We start from the raw sequence: 19,940 nt of genomic DNA on the forward strand, positions 1-19,940 counted from the left end.
AAGACCCTGTTCAAAAGAAAAAAATTAAAAGCCATTCAAGGCTAGCCTTGGGCTACAGAAGATCCTGTCTCAAACAGAAGAAAGAATAAGGTGCCGGGCGGTGGTGTCCCATATCTTTAATCCCAGCTACTTAGCATGTTCCTGTCTCAAGGGTAGGGGAGGAAGCCACTTCTAGAAATTGGAAAGGCTGTGAGTGTGAAGCCAGCCTGGGCTATAGAGCAAGACCCTTTCTCAAAACACAAATGTAAATGAATGAAGTAACTATTAAGTGGAAAATGAGCCTACATTAGGTAGAGGCTATTAAATGCTAGGACGATAGCCACAAATAGTCTATTGCCTGTTCTAGTTACAGGACTTCTCCTACCCCTCAAAATGTCATATCTGATATCCATATGCCCCATTTAAAAAAACAAGATAGACACAATTAGAGAATATAACATTATCCGCTTTTCTAAAGGGGGTTGTTTATCTAATAAATCATTCATTCAAGACATGGGCTACTAACTATGATTATAAATATGGCAACTAAGAATGTGTTTATGATTCATATCCTGCTTAAAATGCAGTCAGTAACAGTAATAAGTATCATATATCACAAGTGACGATAAAGACTGAGCCAGAAATAAATGTAAAGAAAGATCATCACGAAGCAAAGGTAAATACCAAACACAGGAGAGAAGAGATTTTAAGTGAAACTTTCCAGGTGCATTTTATTCACAATGTAGCTGTTTTCCAGATGCTGTAGGAACAGCTGTATGTCAGTTCTTGACAGCAAGGAGAGGCGGAACTTGCTCACTTGTCCTGTTCTGTCTCACAGTGAGAAGCTGTCTTTGATTTGTTGGAGATTTCATAAACTTGGATGACAAGCTTCAGCTGATTAATGACTTCCTTGTCTGCTGTTTTCACATTAAATCCCAACAGCTTCATAATGGTTTCTCGGAAGTCAGCAAGCTGTAAAGAACCACGGAGAAAAATCAATACATCATTGCCATGAGCCACCTGCTCCTTGTGCACAGTGAAATTGGTACAGACTGAATTTTATGAAACATTTCTGTAATGCAATGCATCCTATGGGGAGGGTGGTGAGAGGGTCTTGCCGTGCAGCTAAGCTAGCCTTGAATCCACCTTCTCCCTACCAGACTCCCAAATGCTGCAATTACCGCCGGGCTTCATACCAGGCCTGGGTGGAGTGGTATTTTCAAGTTTGAAAAATCCATTCTGTTACAGGACTTCTTTAAAATTTCTTGTGCATTTTTATCTCTTCCCATCTTGTACTTCTGTGCATTAAACCTACTTTTATTACTACCTATAATTCATTCATCATGTGATTACTTTTTTTTACATGTATTTATTTGCACGTGCATGTGGGGGTCAGAGGACATCCTTCAAGAGTCAGTTCCCCCCACCTACCATGTGGGTCCCGGGGACTGAACACAGGTTGTCAGGGTTGGCAGCAGGCGCCTTTACCCGCTGAGCTATCTCGCCAGCATGCTTTTTTGTATTCATTCTGTTACTCAGTCTAGCCTTAAAACGCCTGGGCTTGCCGGGCGGTGGTGGCAAAGCCTTTAATCCCAGCACTCGAGAGGCAGAGCCAGGGGATCTCTGTGAGTTCGAGGATAGCCTGGTCTACAGAGCAAGATCCAGGACAGGCACCAAAATTACACAGAGAAACCCTGTCTCAAAACAAACAAAAACAAAAAAAACCTCCTGGGCTCAAGTGACCCATGTGCCTCAATCTCCGAACTGGGGACATTTGACATGTGCCACTGGGTGTGACAAACTGCCTTTTGGGCTTCTGATTTGCTTAATGATAATAGCAGTCTTCAGACATTCAGAAAGATGTTTCCAACCATCCTCCAAAGGACAAAGAAATCAACAAGGACAGCAAATAAAAAAAAAACCACCCACAAAGTCAATTGAAGGAAAATTACAGCTTTCGCTTTGCATGTGAGGGGAACATGACTTTCCCGAGCCAGCTCCAGAGGGTGGTGAATTCGATGTGATGGTGTGGCACACAGACAACCCTAATCCCCAGACACAATGCCAACAACAAGCCTGAGACCTGGGGGATCAGCACACTGACCCAGGTGAAGTGAAATTAAAGAGGCTTGGAAGGGTATGAGACCAGAAATGGCGGTTCTAGAAGGCAAGGTTTCTGAGGAATGCTGCAGAGCGTGGGCAAGGCAGAGGTGGGTAGCAGAAAAGAGGAGCAATGGGCCGATGGGAATACACAAAGAATATTGCAGGAGACATCACAGAAACCCATCACCTCCAATCAAAGACTTCAGGAAACCACTTACACCTGTAATACCAGCTGAAGTTCCAGGCCTGACTGGGCTGGAGAAGGAGTTCAAGCCCAGCTCAGGCAGCTGGGTGAGAACCGGTCTCAAAAGGAAGCTTTTAAAGGGCTCGGTTGACAGCTTAGTGGCAGTGTGCTTTTCTAGCACCTGCAAGGCCCTGCCTCAGTACCGCCACCTTAAAAAAAGAAATTAATCCAGGAAAGGCACAAAGCTACACAGAGAAACCCTGTCTCGAAAAACCAAAAAAAAAAAAAAAAAAAGAAAAGAAAAGAAAAGAAAGAAAGAAAGAGAGAGAGAAAGAAAGAAAGAAATTCAATCGTGCGTCCTTGTTGTCACAACAGAAGAGGGCAGTGTTCAGCTAAAATTATCATACATTCTAGTAGAACCCTGGTAAGGGCTCTAAAGCAGAAATATGAAAAGACTAGGGCAAATACACGGATTTTAACGTAAATGGGGGCTGGAGAGACTGCTCAGCACTTAAGAACACATATGACTCTTCCAGGGACCCGAGTTCAAGTCCCAGCATACATGCCAGGTGACTCTCAGCCATCTGTGACTGATCAGTGACTCTGGCCTCTGAGAACACCACACACACACACACACACACACACACACACACACACACACATAGCACATGCTCACACAGACATACTCATGTTTAAGAATAAAGCAATCTTTAAAAAATATAAAATGAAGCCGAGCAGTGGTGGTGCACGCCTTTAATCCCAGCACTTGGGAGGCAGAGGCAGGTGGATCTTTGTGAGTTCGAGGCCAGCCTGGGCTACAGAGTGAGTTCCAGCACAGGCACCAAAACTACACAGAGAAACCCTGTCTTGAAAAACCAACAAATTAATAATTAATTAATTAATTAATTAATTAATTAATTAAAGTGAATGAATAAACAAATGAAAAGTTATACGGGACTATCTTAGGACAAAAATGAAAAGTCAGTGTCATCTAACCTGTTCAGGTGATAAAATGCACTGCAATACACACACACAAGCGCACACATGTGCACACATGTACACACATACACACCAAACAGCCAGGAAACATGGAAGCCATGTTTGGATACAGCACTTTGACAGAAATGAAATTATCAATTAAACAAGAATTTGCAGACGTGGAGAGGACCTTTTAAGTCTCAAATGTATTCAGAACAGAATTGGCTAAGGACTATGACCAAGGTGTCTCTCGGATAAGAAAGGTCTGATCTCTGAAATCAAACAATAGCAGCAGGAAATCACCTCAGAAATGAAGAATGAAACAGCGTACCCAAGGAGAAGAGATGTGACTGAAAATACAACCAGCACACTGAAGAGCGAAAGCAAGCTAGAACACAGACACACAGAAAAGACAGAAACAGGAAAGAGAAGCTGCTGATACAACTCTCTGTCAGTGCATCTTACAGTAATGGGTTCATTTCTAATATGATACACTGCTTAACAACTGCTCCAAACTATTCATGAGGCCGGCCCTGGGTTTGATCCCCAGTACCACAAAAACATGTTTGTTTTGCTTTATAAGTACAGAGATGTTAACTGAAGCCCCCAGGAAGAAGTCACGCCTGTGTCAAACATGATACAAGGATGGTTCAGTGTTTAGAACTTTAATGATCGTGAGACTGGGAAGGTTGCAGCAGGTCCAGAGCCAAACTCTCCTGGCCTAGCTCATCCTTTTGAGTGCCATTCATTGCCTACCTTTGTGTGACTATTAGGGACATTGTTCTAGAATGTACCAACAGGCCTCCAGCCTCCACCGATGCAAAGGCTGAGAGTGCCATCCGACAGCCCCTGAGACCTCAGGCAGGGTTCCCCCTCCACTGTACAACCCACCTCCATGAAACATGCCCCAGTGTCTTTTAAAAGTGGGGTCTGGAGAGATGGCTCAGTGTTCAGAGGGCTGGCTGCTCTTGCAGAGGACCCACGTTTGATTGCCAGCACCCACATGGAAGTGTACGACCTGTGACTCCAGTTCCAGGGGATCTGACACCTTCTTCTGGCCTCCTCAGGCACCGGGCACGCATGTGGTATGCAGACATATATGCACGCAAAACACTCATTAAATAAACGAAGGAATGAATAAATAAACAAACAAATAAATTGGGAAGCTGGAGAGATAGACCTGTGGTTAAGATCTCTCTTCTCTTCCACAGGACCCTGGTTCTAATCCCAGCATCCACAACTGTCTGTAGCTCCAGTTCCAGAGAGTATCTAGTACTTCATTCTGGCCTCCGAGGGCAACAGGCACATACATTGTGCACATACATACATGCAGGCAAACACACACGCAAACACACACACACACACACACACACACACACATAAAATAAAATAAGAAAATAAAATATAATATTTAAACGTCTTGCCAGGCTAGTGGCACACACCTTTTATCCCAGCACTCGGGAGACAGAGAGACAGGCAGATCTCTGTGAGTTCAAGACCAGCCTGGTACATAGAGAGTTCCAGGATAGTCAGGGCTACACAGAGAAACCCTGTCTCAAAAGACAAACCAACACGCCCCCCAAAAAAATAAGCAAACAAACAAAAAAAGAAACATTGTTTTCTGTTTTTTTGTTTTGTTTTGTTTTTTGGTTTTTCGAGACAGGGTTTCTCTGTGTAGCTTTGCACCTTTCCTGGAACTCACTTGGTAGTCCAGGCTGGCCTTGAACTCACAGAGATTCGCCTGGCTCTGCCTCCCGAGTGCTGGGATTAAAGGCGTGCGCCACCACCGCCCGGCAGAAACACAGTTTTCTATCTTACATGCTTCGACCATCCTAGTTAGTTAGAGGTTGTGTACACAAACCGAAACTAAAATAAGCGTATATCGGGCCCCCAGCCATGTTGGGGTCACAGGGAGATGCACTTGACCCAATGTGGACCCAGAAGAACTTCTCTTGGGGTTATTGCTGCTGTCACAGAACCGAAATATAAAGCTACATGTTTCTCAGTGGCCACGTTTCCTGTCAGAAGGGAAACAACAGCCACCAGTGAAACAGACAGGCTGTCACACAGACACCAAGAAGAGAAGGAGAAAGGCCCTGTGAGGGGTTAGGCGCTGACTGCGGGTCCAGGGACACACCTGCCCTTGTAAGAGGCTCAGCGGTTCAAATCACCTCTGATGCCATGAGCCAAAGAGTCCCTCTTTGTCAAAGTTAGCTAAGGTCTACATTGAGGTGAGTGTTGACCACGTCAGTGAAATTAGTTTTTAACGTAGTTGTAAGAGACCTCTTGCTCTCGTCCTGAGACCCCTTTCGGTGTGCTCCTGGTGGCGGAGGGCTCAGGAGGGCCCCGGGGTGGCGTCGTCTGGTGGGCTGGCGTCTGGTGGGCTCTCTCCTTCTCTGATCTGGCTGCTGGCTCCGCCGAGTCTGACAGGGTTTTCAGGTTGTCTGTTTTGTCAGCTGCCTTCTCTTTCACTGTTTCGACTTTTGTTACAGATTGCCTGAGCCTCTCAATTGTCTTGTCCTGTGTCAGGACAGAAGGGACAGGGAAGGACGGAGAAAAATGTGCTCAGATCTCCTGGAAGTAACAGACTAGACAACTCAACTCGGTTTGTTTGGAGGCAGGGTCTCACAACGTAGCCCTGGCTGGCCTGGAATTTAGCAAGTAGACCAGGCTGACCTTGAACTGGCAGAGATCTGCCTGCCTCTATCTCCCTAGTGCTGGGATTAAAGGCTTGTGATACCATTTCTGGCTCAAATGCCTTTTAAAAAAATCATAAAAATATATGGAAAGAAAATCTTACCAATTTCTGAATTAAGAGACTATTTCTTCACTTTAATATTCATTAATAACCTGCCTTGTCCTAGCAATTTTATATACTGGACACATGGAATTTAAAGAGGCTTAACAGATTTTCTATGTCCTCAGTGATACTATACATTAACCAAATATCAAACCAGAAAATAACTGGTTCTGCAGCAAAGAAATATCCTTGATAAACTGCACACCAGATGGTCACTATGAGTTCAGATACAACTAACTCTTGAAATAGTATTGAAACTAAAAGGCCCACAAACAGCACAAAAAAATTAAAAATAAAATAATCTATTAACACAATAAGGCAAAAAAAAAAAAAAAAAGAGTGTGACCCCCAACAGTTCATGGGCCGAGGCAGGAAGATCAGAGTTCAGACCAGCCCAAGCTATTTGGTGGGATCCTTTCTCAAACAAACACCACAGTAAAACCAAAAGACGGTGTTGGAGAGATGGCTCAGCCATTCCAAATGCTTGCTGCTCTTGCAGAGGACCTGGGTTTGACTCTGACAACACACATCAGGCCGCTCACAACATCCTGAAACTCTAGTTCCGAGGGATCCAATGCCCTCTTCTGAACTCTGTGGGCATTTGGGTGCATATGATACACACCCTCGTGCAGGTGCATACCCATAAAATAAAATAAAACACATATAAATAGATCTTTAAAAACTAAAGCAAAAAGCAAATGGCTTATAGTTGTGATAGTTTGAACAGTAGCCACTTTTGAGAAGCAGTGAGCTATGCACGGGTTTTAATGGGATTAACAGCATGTTGTCTGCTGGCTACACAGACATCCAGTTTATTTTCCTGTAGCAGTGGTTTGCAAACCCTCTTGGGGTTCAATGACCCATTCACAGGGGCTGCCTAAGTCCATCAGAAAACACAGATATATATGTTACAATCAATAATAGTAGCAAAATTCAGTTATGAAGTAGCCACGAAATAGTTTTATAGTCACCACAACGTGAGGAAGTGTATTAAAGGGTCGAAGCATTAGGAAGGTTGAAAACAGTGAGTTATATATAGGCTTTAATATTATTTTGCACGTATACAAAATCATTTTAATTGTGTGCACAAGCATGTGTTCGTGCATGCGCATGTTTGTATCTGTGTGTGTCTGTGTGTGTGTGTGTGTGTGTGTGTGTGTGCACATGCCACAGCTCTATAAATGACCTAGCAGAAATGAAGCTGCTCTAAGGAGACACTGTCTTTTTCAATCGACTATCAGACTATTCAAACAACGACCCCAAAGAAATGGGAATTTCCACAGAAACCTCACACTGGGAGAAGGAAAAGTCACCAGCCAGAGGGGAAACTTGTCTGCTAGGAGGAAATTTTACACAATTTTAACAACTTGTCAGACCAATGTAAGGGATGAGGCTGAGGCCCAGACAGTGATGGGTCAGTGGTCGGGAGGATGGCACCTTGACCAGGAACATTCAAACTCAATGTGCATATTTAAACTCTATTTAACTGTGATCCCATTTCAAGACCCCAAAGATGGACTTGGGGGGTGTTCACTGGATCTCTTTGTCCCTCTTTACAATGTGACCAAACTGAATAAATCTCCCTTTTTTTTTGGCTTTCCACTATTAATTTGGCTGTTTAAATATATATGTTTTATTTATTTTACATGTATAGGTGTTTTGTTTGCATGTATGTCTATGTACTATGTGCATGCAGTGCCTGAGGAGGTCAGAAGAGGGTCAGGTTGGATCCCCTGGAACTGGGGTTACAGATGGTTGTTAACCATGATATAGGTGCTTGGCATCGATCCTCAGTGCCCTGGAAGAAAAGCCGGTGCTCTTAACCACTGAGTCATTTCTCCAGACCCCTAATTAGGCTCTTTCCATTGTGTCATTGAGTGGTGGAACCTGGCTTGGGCCACTTAGTATAAAAGTTCACAGGGAGACATGTCGCTAAACCAGGAAAACCCCGAAGCGCGGGGGACTGTCGGGAAGCCCGGCTCCCTTCGCTTACTTTAAGGACGTTTATTCTCGTCAGTTGAGTTTTCATGTTTTTATTCGACAACTTCAGATCACTAAGCTGCTTCTGAAGCTTCTGAATTTTCTCCTCCATTCCTGGGCAGGCAGCCATCTTCGAATTCTGCTCAATATCCAATAGTATTTCCAATTGTTTGAACTTCCGGTGTTTATCTGTCTGGGCAGTCCGAGTCCTGGAGTTTTCCTTTGTAGATATTAACAGTATGGAAATTCAGAACGGTATTTTAAGATGTTCTGGGTGAGGTTTAATGCTAATGGCATAAATAAAGTATCTGTCAGCACAAATAGGAACTAGTAAAATCATCAGGAAAATCAAATATGCAGATGAAATGATGACTCAATGTTATGAAGACTATAGTTAAAAAATAAATTTTATAAGTACTATGTGTTAGCATAGATTCATCCATCTTCCTGAGAATGCATTAAAATGTATTATTTGGATAACGATTCACTTGCAGCATGATGTACAGCATAATTATGCATGGACAAAATGGAAACCATGCCATTGTCAAATCAGAAGTTAAATTATGCATGATAAAATATACATTCTCTAGAAATTATTTCTAAAATATCTATTAAAAATAATAGTGAAGCTGTTAAATGGAAAAATATATAAGAGAAACTATTTCAATTATGCTAAATAGTCATAAAATGCCGGGTGATGGTGGTGCATGCCTTTAATCCCAACTGGAGGCAGAGGTAGATAGATCTCTGAGTTCAAGGCCAGCCTGGTCTACAGAGCAAGTTCCAGGACAGCCAGGGCTACACAGAGAACTCTGTCTTTATATATATATATGTGTGTGTGTGTGTGTGTGTGTGTGTGTGTGTGTGTGTTCATACATATACTTATATATACATTTATGTATTCATTTATATATTTATATATTCATAAAAGATAGTCGAAAGAAAATATTCCCATACAACAGTGTTGCCTCAAAGTCTTGGAGTTTATTGGTGGTTTGGAGGAAGGTTTGTGAGACAGGTGCTCATGGATCTTTGACTGGCCTGGAACCCACCATGTCGCTGAGGGTGGCCCTGAAATTCTGATCCTCCAGCCTCTGCCTCCAGAACGATGGATTCACAGGCATGTGCTGCCGTACATGGTTTGTGTGTCACTGGAGATGGAACCCAGGACTTCCTTTGTGCTAAGCAAGCACATTACCACCTGAGCCCAAGTGTTTATATTTTTATTAATTATCTACCACCTTACTAGGGTGTCTTCTTATGCCCAATAGTTTTCTTTCTTGGTATTCTGAGTATCTTGGGGGTTTTAGATCTGACTTTGTCTCATTATGTTCTTCATAATAATGTATTTCTTTTAAATCTCCTCTCCACCCTCCTCTTTTCCTCTCCTTCCTTTTCCTCTCCTGTTCCCCCCTCCCCATCGCCACTGTGATGGAAATCAAACCAAGGTTTTTAAATATGCTTAGCACACGCTCTACTGTGGAGTTCCACCAAGCGTCCCTAGAGGGCAAAATATTCTTTTACATTTTCCTTTTCTGTTTATACAAATTGCCTTAGTTGTTTTTCTATTGCTGTGAAGAGACATCATAATCAAGGCAACTTATAAAAGAAAGCACTTAGTTGGGGGATTTGCTTACAGTTTCAGAGGGTGAGTTTCCAACCATCATGGCGGGAAGCATGGCAGCAGGCAGGCCTGGCACCAGAACAGGAGCTAAGAGCTACCTCCTATTCACAAGTTAGAGGCAGAGAAAGACTGGGCCCAGACCCAGTGACACACCTCCTCCAATTAGACCACACCTCCTAATTCTTTCCAAACAGTTCCACCAACCAGGAAACAAGCATTCAAATATATGCACCCATGGGGGCCATTCTTATTCAAATCACCGCACAAGCGCCGCATAGTTTCACCTTCCCTAAAAAAGCTTGCCTGGGCTGTCTATTTTGTCTTTCTAAAGAACACCTTACTAGTTTGTTTTGACATAGGTATTACATATAATGAAAACATAATAGACTACAATATAATGTCGTTAGAATTTGTGTGTGCACTGAGAAACAAACAGAAGATGTCACCAGACTCAACTGGCTGTGATGTTCACTTTACTACTGCAACGATGAGGCACCATAGCAATGTCTCTGAAAGACGCACATCTAAATAATTGGTTCCTGGGATGACAGAGGCAGAAAGAGGGACGATTATTACTGCTCTCCTGAGACCTTTTAAAAGAATGGTGGATAGGATGTGCTATTTGTATTTTCTTAAAATTTAATAAATTGTTTACATTTTACACATAAATGAATTATTATTGTTCAAGAGTGGGCGCAGAATTTATGCTTAAGCTTGAACACTATGAGGCACATTCTTTCATGTCGTTTCAGAGTGAAGCTTGGCATGGTGCCACAAGACGTTAATGGCTACCGAGGCAGGCAGACCTTTCAGTTTGAGGCGAGCCTGGTCTCCATATCAAGCTACATCACTACGTCTCACTAGACCCTGTCTCAAAAGGCAAAAATGAATGCTATTTCAGAATGATGGGGCATTTTGCTTACATTCTTGTATATGTACCCTATACATGCCTGGTACTTGAGGAGGCCAGGATAAGGTATTGAATCCCCTATAACTGGAGTTCCAGATGGTTGTGAGCCATGATGTGGGTGCTGGGAATCAAACCCAGGTCCTCTGCAAAAGCAACAAGTGCTCTAAACTGTTGAGCCATCTCTTCAGCCCCAATGAGAGAGGTTTTTTTTTTTTGTTTTGTTTTTTTAAACAAACAAGAAATTACTCAAAAAAAAAAAAATACTGTATGGTCCCAGCACTTGGAAGGCAGAGGTGGGTGGATCTCTCTGCACCTGCAGCCAACCTGGTCTGTGTATCAAGTCCCAGATCAGCCAAGGACACATGGTAAGATTCTGATTCCCAGCAAGTCAAAGGAAACAACACACACACACACACACACACACACACACACACACACACACACACACACCACACACACACTGATTGGTGATCGGGCTGAAAGACCGGCTCAGTCAGTGGTGAGTGAGTAAGCGAGATTGCACTGAGCCATATCGTTCTAGAAGAGTGTGGCACAGGGTAGGACACGACACATAAATTCTGTGCAAAGGCATTGGAATGGAAGCAGAAACTCCTGGACATAAACTGTAGCCATTCCTACCCTTTTGGTTTGCCTCTTCCCTCATGGAAACATGGAATCAGGAAGCAGAGAGGTCAATGGCTTATAGCGGAATAATTCAGGAATGTCATCAGTGGCCCCTCACAGATAGCAATCATGTCATCCGTCACAACACCTTGAATTCCACCACTAGAGAGCCATTTCTTCAAGTGCATTTCCTGTTCATCCCACTTAAAAGTGAATTAAGATATGTATTAGCCAGGGGAGTTGGTATATGTCTCTAATCTCAGCTAGACTGTGAAGACAGAGGCAGAGGAACTATACATTTAAGGTTAGCCTTGGCTACATTGAGAGTTTTTGGTCTAGCCTGGGCTATATTATATTGTTAAACTAAACTCTGTCTAAAAAAATATTAAAAGTAAGCTTCATATTAACAAGTGCCATGATAATACTTATCAAATATATGTGCAATAGATAAAAAGAAATAAGGAAAGACGAGAGGCCTTTTTTAGAAAATCGGAAGCAATAAGGCTTTGAAGCAAATACTCCCTTTTTCATTCTCAAGAAAAGTATGCACCAGATGTGGTGCACACCTGTGATCCCAGCACATGGGAGGCTGAGGTGAGGATGCTGTGAGTTTGAGTACAGCCAGGGCTACACAGTGAGATGCTAACACACACATATACACATGCACACACACCAAAAAAAATAGAAATATATAAATTGCATAAGCAACTTCAATAATGTGAAAGCTATTGATAACGTAAAACGTAAAACAAAATGTGCCCATCCTCAGAGAACCTCGGCGCCCTCAGGAACTTCTTACCTTCTTCCTGCCCATGTCTGCACTCCTCAGAGGGGAGCTGACAGCATCCTTTCCTTCCAGATGTTGCAAGGGTCTCTTCTGTCCCATATAACTTTCTTCAGTTTGGGGTGACCTTTCAGCAGCTTCTTCATAGAGGTGGTACAGCTGCTCCAGTCTCTTGGTGAGCGTCTGAATTTCCTGCTGCAGGGCTTCCGATTTCTGCAAGACACAACATTAAATAAACATTTCCGGTGCTCCATGCTCCCCACGTCATTCCCAACTACCTACAAGCTGCATTTCCATAGACACTGAGGGGACACTGAGTAGATTTGACACGCACTTTTTTGCTGTGTGTATGGGTGTTTTGCCTACATGTATGTCTGTGCATCACATATGGCCAGTGTCCAAGGAGACCAGAAGAGGTGTCAGATCTCTTGGGACTGGAGTTACAGATGGTTGTGAGCCACCATGTGGGTGCTGAGAATTGAACCTAGGTCCTCTGCAAGAGCAGCAAGTACTCTTAATCACTGAGCCATCTCTACAGCATTGGTTGTTTGGAGTTCTGAGACAGATTCTTGCTCTGTCAACCAGGACAATCTTGAACTCACAGCATTTCTCCTGCCTCAGCTTCCCAAGTACTAGTATTATAGTTGTGGATCATACATCTGGATATATTTATTGTTTTAAGAAATAAGTAGAAAACCGTGATACACAAAGATAAGATGTATTCATAGTGGGAAATAAAGTTGCATAACGATTTTGTTGCTGTTCTTTGTGACAGGGCCTTGCTGTGTAGCCCAGGCTGCCCTGGGTCTCACAATCTTACCCTCAGCTTCTCAAAACCTGGGATTATAGATAGGCATGTGCTGTCATGTCCAGCTAAATACAGTACTGTTAAACTAATATGTATTGATCGTATGCTGAACTCCACTAAGCATTTATCATCTATTAACCCGTTTAATCTCTGCAACCCTACTGGCAGTAGGAATGTCAGCTCTTCACTCCAATTTACAAATGGAACTAAGGCACAGAGAAGGTAAGTAACTTGCCCAAAACCACACAGCTGGCAGATGGTGGAGCTTGGGGTCATAGGAGGGCTCTGTGCTCTAACCAAGCCATCGTGTCTCTGATACAGTTATGGACAGCCTGTTCTCTTCTTCCACTTAGTAATAAAAATGCAATCAAAATGACAATGAAGAGATGGAGAGGTGGATGGCTCAGCACCCAACACCCAGGTCAGGTGTGGGAGGCACAGAGGTGTTTGTTTGTTTGTTTTTGTTTTTCAAGACAGGGTTTCTCTGTATAACAGCCCTGGCTGTCCTGGAACTCACTCTGTAGACCAGCCTGGCCTCAAACTCACAGAGATCCACCTGCCTCTGCTTCCTGAGTGCTGGGATTAAAGGCCTGTGCCACCGCCACCTGGCTGGCACAGAAGTTCTTGTGTTCACAGATAAGTACTAGGAGAACCAGGAATGTTAAACACACAGGGTTGTTTCTTCAAGGGGAGGAATGTAGAACTTTTTCTGCCCAGAAGCCTGGGAGTGGATGTGATTAATAGCCTGGTGACTTTTGCATTATTTGTGTGGCCAAGACAACTATACCCCATCCCCAGACACTTACTGTGAGTTTGTTAATCTATAGAACCTATCTTTATGAAAGACGTTACATGTAGTCAATCTATAGAATCCATCTTTATGAAAGATGTCACATGTACTTTACAAAGAGTTTGATATAGTCATGTCTTAAGGTTTATTGTGCACAAAGGATTGAGTTATTTATCACCAGGAAAGTTTTTCACCAAATTGTGCTGTGCTTAAATATGCTTAAAATAAATTACCTGGGGTCAGACTCTCAAATTTTGAACCAACACTGGCTACGGAATCATGTTGAACTGAACTACCTTCTTGCCTCCTGAGGATCATTGCTCTGCAGGCTGTGGTGGTCACAGAGATCCCTCACAGCCAGGCAGCTGATAATTACTCATAACTCTATCTCTAAAGGATCTGAGGTCCTCATCTGGTCTCTCTGGGCGTGCACACAAGTAGCATACATTCACATAGACGTGCACACATAGACATAAATAAAATAATAAAAATAAATATTTTAAAAAATTGCAATGAAACCAAAGATCTTACTAACTGGGTTATATCAAAATCTACATATTAAATTAATAAAATTGGGGAAGGGAGAAGATGGCTCAGATGGTAAAGTATTTGCTGTGCCAACGTTAGGACCCAAATTAGAATACTCACCACTCATAAAAAGCTTGGTGCACATCTGTAATCCAAGCACTAGAGGCAGGCAGACCCCTGGAGCCCACTGGCCAGCCAGAGTGGCCAAATCAGTGAGCTCCAGGGAACACACCCAGGGGCAACCTCTGGCTTCCATGTGCATCAACACACATATGCGTGCATATTCACGTGCATAGGTACAAACACACGAAAGCACATACATTCATTAAATCGGAAAGAATAACTTTTTTTGCCAGTACACTTACAGATTTCCACAACTGTTCATTTGCACCCATTTCCTGGATCCTCTCTTTCACTGCTTCCTCTGTGGCTAGTATGGGGCCAATGCTGTCACTCAGTAGAGTAGCCAGCTGGCCGAGGAAATCCTGGTGATGGGCTTGCTCAGGTGTAGTTTCCCAGCTGCAGGAATATGGAGGTCTGTCGAACTCAGATGTTAATTTTTCTTTGTCGGTCAAATCGTGTTGACATTTACCCCCAATGTCTTGCTCATCAATTGGTCCTTCAGAGTAAATAATGTCTCTCTCAAAGTTGGAGGCTTCACCATTGTCCTAAATGTAGCAACACAGGGATTAAACTTCCCGTCTGAAACTCAATGAACTATGAATACAGTAATAACACAAAACTTTAGGAGAAAAGACCCTTAATTAGAAACATCGAGAGTCATGAGTTTGAGGACAGTCTGGTCTATAGAGGGAGTTCCAGGATAGTTAGGGCTACAAAAAGAAACCCCGTCTGGGGGGCGGGGGGGAGGACAAAAAGAAAAAGAAACATTAGAGTCACATAAGAAACAAGGCATAGATTTAAAAGAAGGGCTGATAGTAGTAAGAAGTGGGAATTGAAACAGCCAGCCCCAAAGATGAGGGCAAACTCTACAGAGCATTCGAGCTCAATTGTAGAAAGAATTCAAAAGCTATCATTTTATTTTATTATTTTTGACTATTTTATTTATCATTATGAGAGAGGGGGCGTAGACCACGGTACCCATGGAGGTCAGAGGACAACTTGCAGGAGTCACTTCTCTCCTTCTATCCCTCACATGGTTCCAGGAACCAAACCCAAGTCATCAGGCTGCCACAAAAGGTGCTTTCACCCGCTGAGCGGTCACACTGGCTCTTTTCCTTTTTTTGAGAGAAGGTCTTGTGTAGTTCAAGCTAGCTTCAAACTGGAGATCCCACAGCTCAGCCTTCTCTAGTGCTAGGATTACAGCTAGCTGCATGCCACCATGCCCAGCTGGAGGCCACCGTTTTCTAACTCCTAACGAAACAACTGATCCAGGCCAGGGTCACCAATGAATACCGAAGCCGTTATGTAAAGAGCCGTTAAAGAAACAGGTGTTTTTTTTTTTTATAAAGAATTATACTCAAGTAGGGCTGAAACTATAGCTCAGTGGTAGAGTGCTTGCCTAACACTCTAGAAGCCCCAAAACCAATCCCTGATACTGCAAGGAAAAAAAAAAGCCATACTTATCGAATATATCGATAATGTAAATGAACAAAGTCAAAGCTCTTCCTCCTGACCTATTTCTATTGTAATTATGACAAGAGAAAGAAAGATAAACCCCGAGTGTTTTTTAATCAAAAAATATTTATTGTTGTGCCTATGTGGTGTGTGTGAATGCGAACAGCACACGTTGCTGCAGTACACGTTGGGAGGTCAGAGGACAACCTCTGGGAGTTGATGCTCTCCTTCCACCGTCAGATCTGAGGACTGAGCAACAGTAACCGGACATTTTCAGCAAGAGGTTTTACCAGCTGAGCCATGTCCTGGCCCTGCTAAGCTCCTCCCGTGAGGGAGGGCCACTCGCTGAGTCAGCAAGTTCAGTTGCTGGGGTGGGGTGGGGGTTGCTGTCGTTGTTAGGTAAAACTGGGGGAAACAACAACAACAAAAAAGTAATAATAAGTTTGTATCGCTAAAAACCTACAGGGAAAAAAAGCCAGAACTTCGTGAATCCCAATTCTTGGAGATTTTTTTTTTTTTTTTTTTTTTTTAGAAATGAGAGATTCGTTACAAAAGCTCAAAGGGGGTAAGTGTTAAAACCAATTACTTGAGATGCAGATAAAAATCAAAGTTATTTTGAAAGTAGTTGCTGAATGTGTGTGTGCACTACACACACATGACTGTACAGATGTACACAGCTGTGTGTGTGTATGTGCCTGTGTGATGGGATAAAAGGGTAGATTATTGCTGGGTGGCCATGGTGCACGCCTTTAATCCCAGCACTCAGGAAGCAGAGCCAGGCAGATCTCTGTGAGTTCGAGGCCAGCCTGGTCTATAGAGCAAGATCCAGGATAGGCACCAAAACTACACAGAGGAACTCTGTCTTGAAAAAAAAAAAAAAAAAAGGTAGATTATTGAATCTACTTTTAAAAAGCAACTATTAGTTTTAAATATTTTACATTGGATTGGATTTTTGTATATTGTATACAAATTTTGTATATTGATACTAATTTGAGAATTTTGTTAGAACATACTGTACATACATTTCTACTCTTGTTCAAGGTATTGTACCTATGCAACTCATTTAACAATGTAATGCAAATTTCTAGTCCTTAAAAGTTATTACTACCAACTATTTAGGATAATAAGGAAATACAGGTTAGTAATTAGTCACCTACTACAATTGAACTTGTAGTTGTATTAGGTATGTTTTCAAGGTCAAACAGAGATATATTTTAGATAGACAGGTGGTCTTTAAACACTTCAGAGATCTACAGAATATGACATTTAGGATGTTTTAATAACATAGGTTCTTTTTTTTTTTTTTTATGACAATGAGACGTGTCTGCTCCTGGCTGCACTTCAGAGAAGATGGAGTTTACTTTCTTTGTGGCAAAAGTTAGCCACTGGGCAAGAAAATGGCCTTGCCTCAACTCTTGACAGTATGCTGTCCAAATGGGACAAGCAGGACACAAAAGGACAGCTGAACTTTGCCAAGACAAGGTAGGACAGCCCTTCAGAAAATTCTGCTTCACAGATAAGTGATGAGGGAATGTCTTTCTGTATGCTTCGAATATATGATGTTCTGATTGGTTGATAAATAAAGCCGTTTGGCCTATGGCAAGGCAGCTTAGAGGCAGGCAAAAAATTCAAAAAGAAAGACAGGAAGAAGGTGGGGAGAGTCGCCAGTGAGCTGCCCAAGGAGCAACATGTAATGGGATGCAGGTAAAGCCATGGAATATGTGGTGATACATAGATTAATAGTTATGAGCTAATTTAAGATATAAGAGTTAGCTAGCAAAAGACTTGAGCCATGGCCATGCAGTTATAATTAATATAAGCCTCTGTGTGTTTACTTGGGGGACGTGAGTGGGAGAGATTTGTCCTGACCACCTGCAGGCCAGGGCACAGGAAAACTTCTGGCTACAGATAAGTCTGTTAGATATGCTAGACCTGTAGGCTGAAAATGGATGCCTCAATGCTGCAGAAGAACCTTAGGTGTCTCTGCAGGAAGCCAGCTGTTTCTGTCATTTCTCACATTTTTTGGAAGTCGCTTGCTTGCACTTCCTGCTTACTCAGTTAATATTATTTCCTTCTCGGGTCTCTGAGGGAGTTGAAGACTAGATAGTTATAGTTTTCTTGGTTAACAAATTCAAAAAAGAACCTCACTAAAGAGGTGTAAAGTGTATAAGTTTGAAAGACATCAGAAGATAATTTTGGGTTGGTAAAACAAGCTAGGATAAAAAGTGAACTAGGTACAACACTTTGGACACACCAAAATAGGATAAATAATGGAATATTTTTTTGAATTTGTCAAATGTTAATGGACTAGACATTATTGATATAATTATTGCCTTATATATTAAATATAGTTATTGTACTTATTGTATATAGCTTTTCTTATATTTGCTATAACCTCTTATTATTTTAGACAAAAAAAGGGAAATATGGTGATATTTTGTTCATACTCTAACAAATAAAATTTGCCTGAAGATCAGAGAACAGAGCTAGCTGCCAGATTAAACATAGAGGCCAGGCAGTGGTGGCTTACTGCTGCAAGCCGCAAAACTATACAAAGTAGGATTTCAGCTGATTATGACAAAGCTAATACCTAGAAGTAGCCAAGGGCCTTCCAGAGGTCAAGCTAAGGTTCAAGGAGCCTTGGTGACATTTGGCTTTTGATTATCAGCCATTTTCTGCTATGAGTTTCTTGTGTGCTATTGTAGCTTTTCCATCATTTATTGGGCACCGTTTCCCCTCTACTAAAGGAATATTTAGATAACCTGCGCTGACAGCTATGCTCAGCCAGAGCTCCAGTTCAAGCCTCCCTGTAATTATCGTCATTGGCAGCATCTGGCCAGGACCATCCCCAGGTGGAGGAAAGTACCTTATCAGAGATACCTCTGTACTCTCTAAGAACAGACTTAAGCATCCAGGCTACCCATTTGAGAAGGCCTGGCGGATGTGCCAATTAAGCTTAACTTCCTCCTTTCCCAAATCTTACCTCCAGTTCCAGATCTCCCTTCAACTATCACCAGAGGCATCTAGCTGTACACAGGTTGCCTAGCGACCAAGCACACTTTCCCCCACCCTGCAGAAAAAATGGCGGGCAGATAGCTTGGACAGATAGGAGCCACAGAAACAAAAAAGGCAGTTTTATTTTCTCCCATTGACCTAGCAACTTATAGATTAACATTTTCTACCAATCACGTTTGAGGTTATAGTTGAGCACATAAGATCCCTCTTCTTGGATATTACCCGAATTTAGCCTTTAGTTAATTCATTCCCCATTGGTCACTTCCCTTTGGGGTTGTAAATGATAATTAATGGTTATTACCCCTCTATATGATTCTTATTACCTCTCCATTTGACCCTGGAAGCCTGGTTTTGCACTGCTAAGGGAATACTGCTTGTAAGTGTATATATACCCGGACTCCCAGGACACGAGAGGACGGAGAAAAGAGAGTGGAAGAACTAGATGGGTAAGAACTTGAGAGGAACAAACTGAGATGGGGAAGAACCAGGTTGTAGGGCTAGAAGAGAGTACTAGAGGAATGAGATGGAAGATGAGGAAGAGCCAGATGGGGAAGTACTAGCTGGGTAAGAACAAGGTGAAAAGGACCTAGATGAGGCAGAATTAAGACGAGAGAATTAAGATAGAACTTAGAAGGAGCAATAGATAAGTATAGAGAGAAATCAGGCAAAAAAGGAGCAAGGCATGAGAACAGAACTGAAGCTGGGTATACAGGATATTATGCCAGAAAAATTAAAGCAAGTGGACTACAGAGCTCGGTGTGCTGAGATTCTATTTCCCGAAAACAGTCCTCGCCGTTCGTAGTTCTCTCTCCTGAGCCCCTGGGATGTAAAATATTAAGGCTGGTCCCTCTCATCTTGTACAAAAGCACACACCTTTAATCCTAGAACTTGGGACCTCATGCCTTTACTCCCAGTACTTGGGAAGCACACACACCTTTAATCCCAGCACTAGGAAGGTTGAGACAGAAAGTGATATGGCAGAGAAAGGAATATAAGGTGGAGGAGACAGAAACTGATCGTTTTCGACTGAGGAGTTGGTGAGGTGAAAGGTGGCTGTAGCTTGTTCTTTTGTCTCTCTAATCTTTCAGCATTTACCCTGATATCTGGCTCCTGGTTACTAATAAGACCAATTAGATTAGTGCTATACCTGTGCACTCAAGGGAAGGTACAGAGGCTAGAGGGAGGTGTCAGATGTCCCTCTCTATCAATCTCTGCTTTATTCCTTGAGGAGGGTCTCTGCTGAACCTGACAGCCA

The 19,940-nt window shown here is 42.5% G+C and overlaps 1 protein-coding gene across 1 annotated transcript in view; it reads right to left on the bottom strand.

Annotated features, from left to right (window-relative positions):
* Positions 1-683: 683 nt before the first annotated feature.
* LOC102906465 (uncharacterized) overlaps positions 684-19,940 on the bottom strand; it is a 40,198-nt gene continuing 20,941 nt past the window's right edge. The window contains exons 5-9 of the mRNA XM_015991998.3: positions 14,458-14,760; positions 11,982-12,179; positions 8,038-8,244; positions 5,528-5,764; positions 684-951 (exon numbers count right to left, since the gene is read on the bottom strand). Of these exons, the coding sequence (XP_015847484.1) occupies positions 793-951; positions 5,528-5,764; positions 8,038-8,244; positions 11,982-12,179; positions 14,458-14,760 (1,104 nt within the window). The 3' untranslated portion in view covers positions 684-792. The remainder of the gene's footprint in view (positions 952-5,527; positions 5,765-8,037; positions 8,245-11,981; positions 12,180-14,457; positions 14,761-19,940) is intronic.

The sequence above is a fragment of the Peromyscus maniculatus genome, chromosome 14, assembly GCF_049852395.1.
Source record: "Peromyscus maniculatus bairdii isolate BWxNUB_F1_BW_parent chromosome 14, HU_Pman_BW_mat_3.1, whole genome shotgun sequence".
Taxonomy (NCBI): Eukaryota; Metazoa; Chordata; class Mammalia; order Rodentia; family Cricetidae; genus Peromyscus; species Peromyscus maniculatus.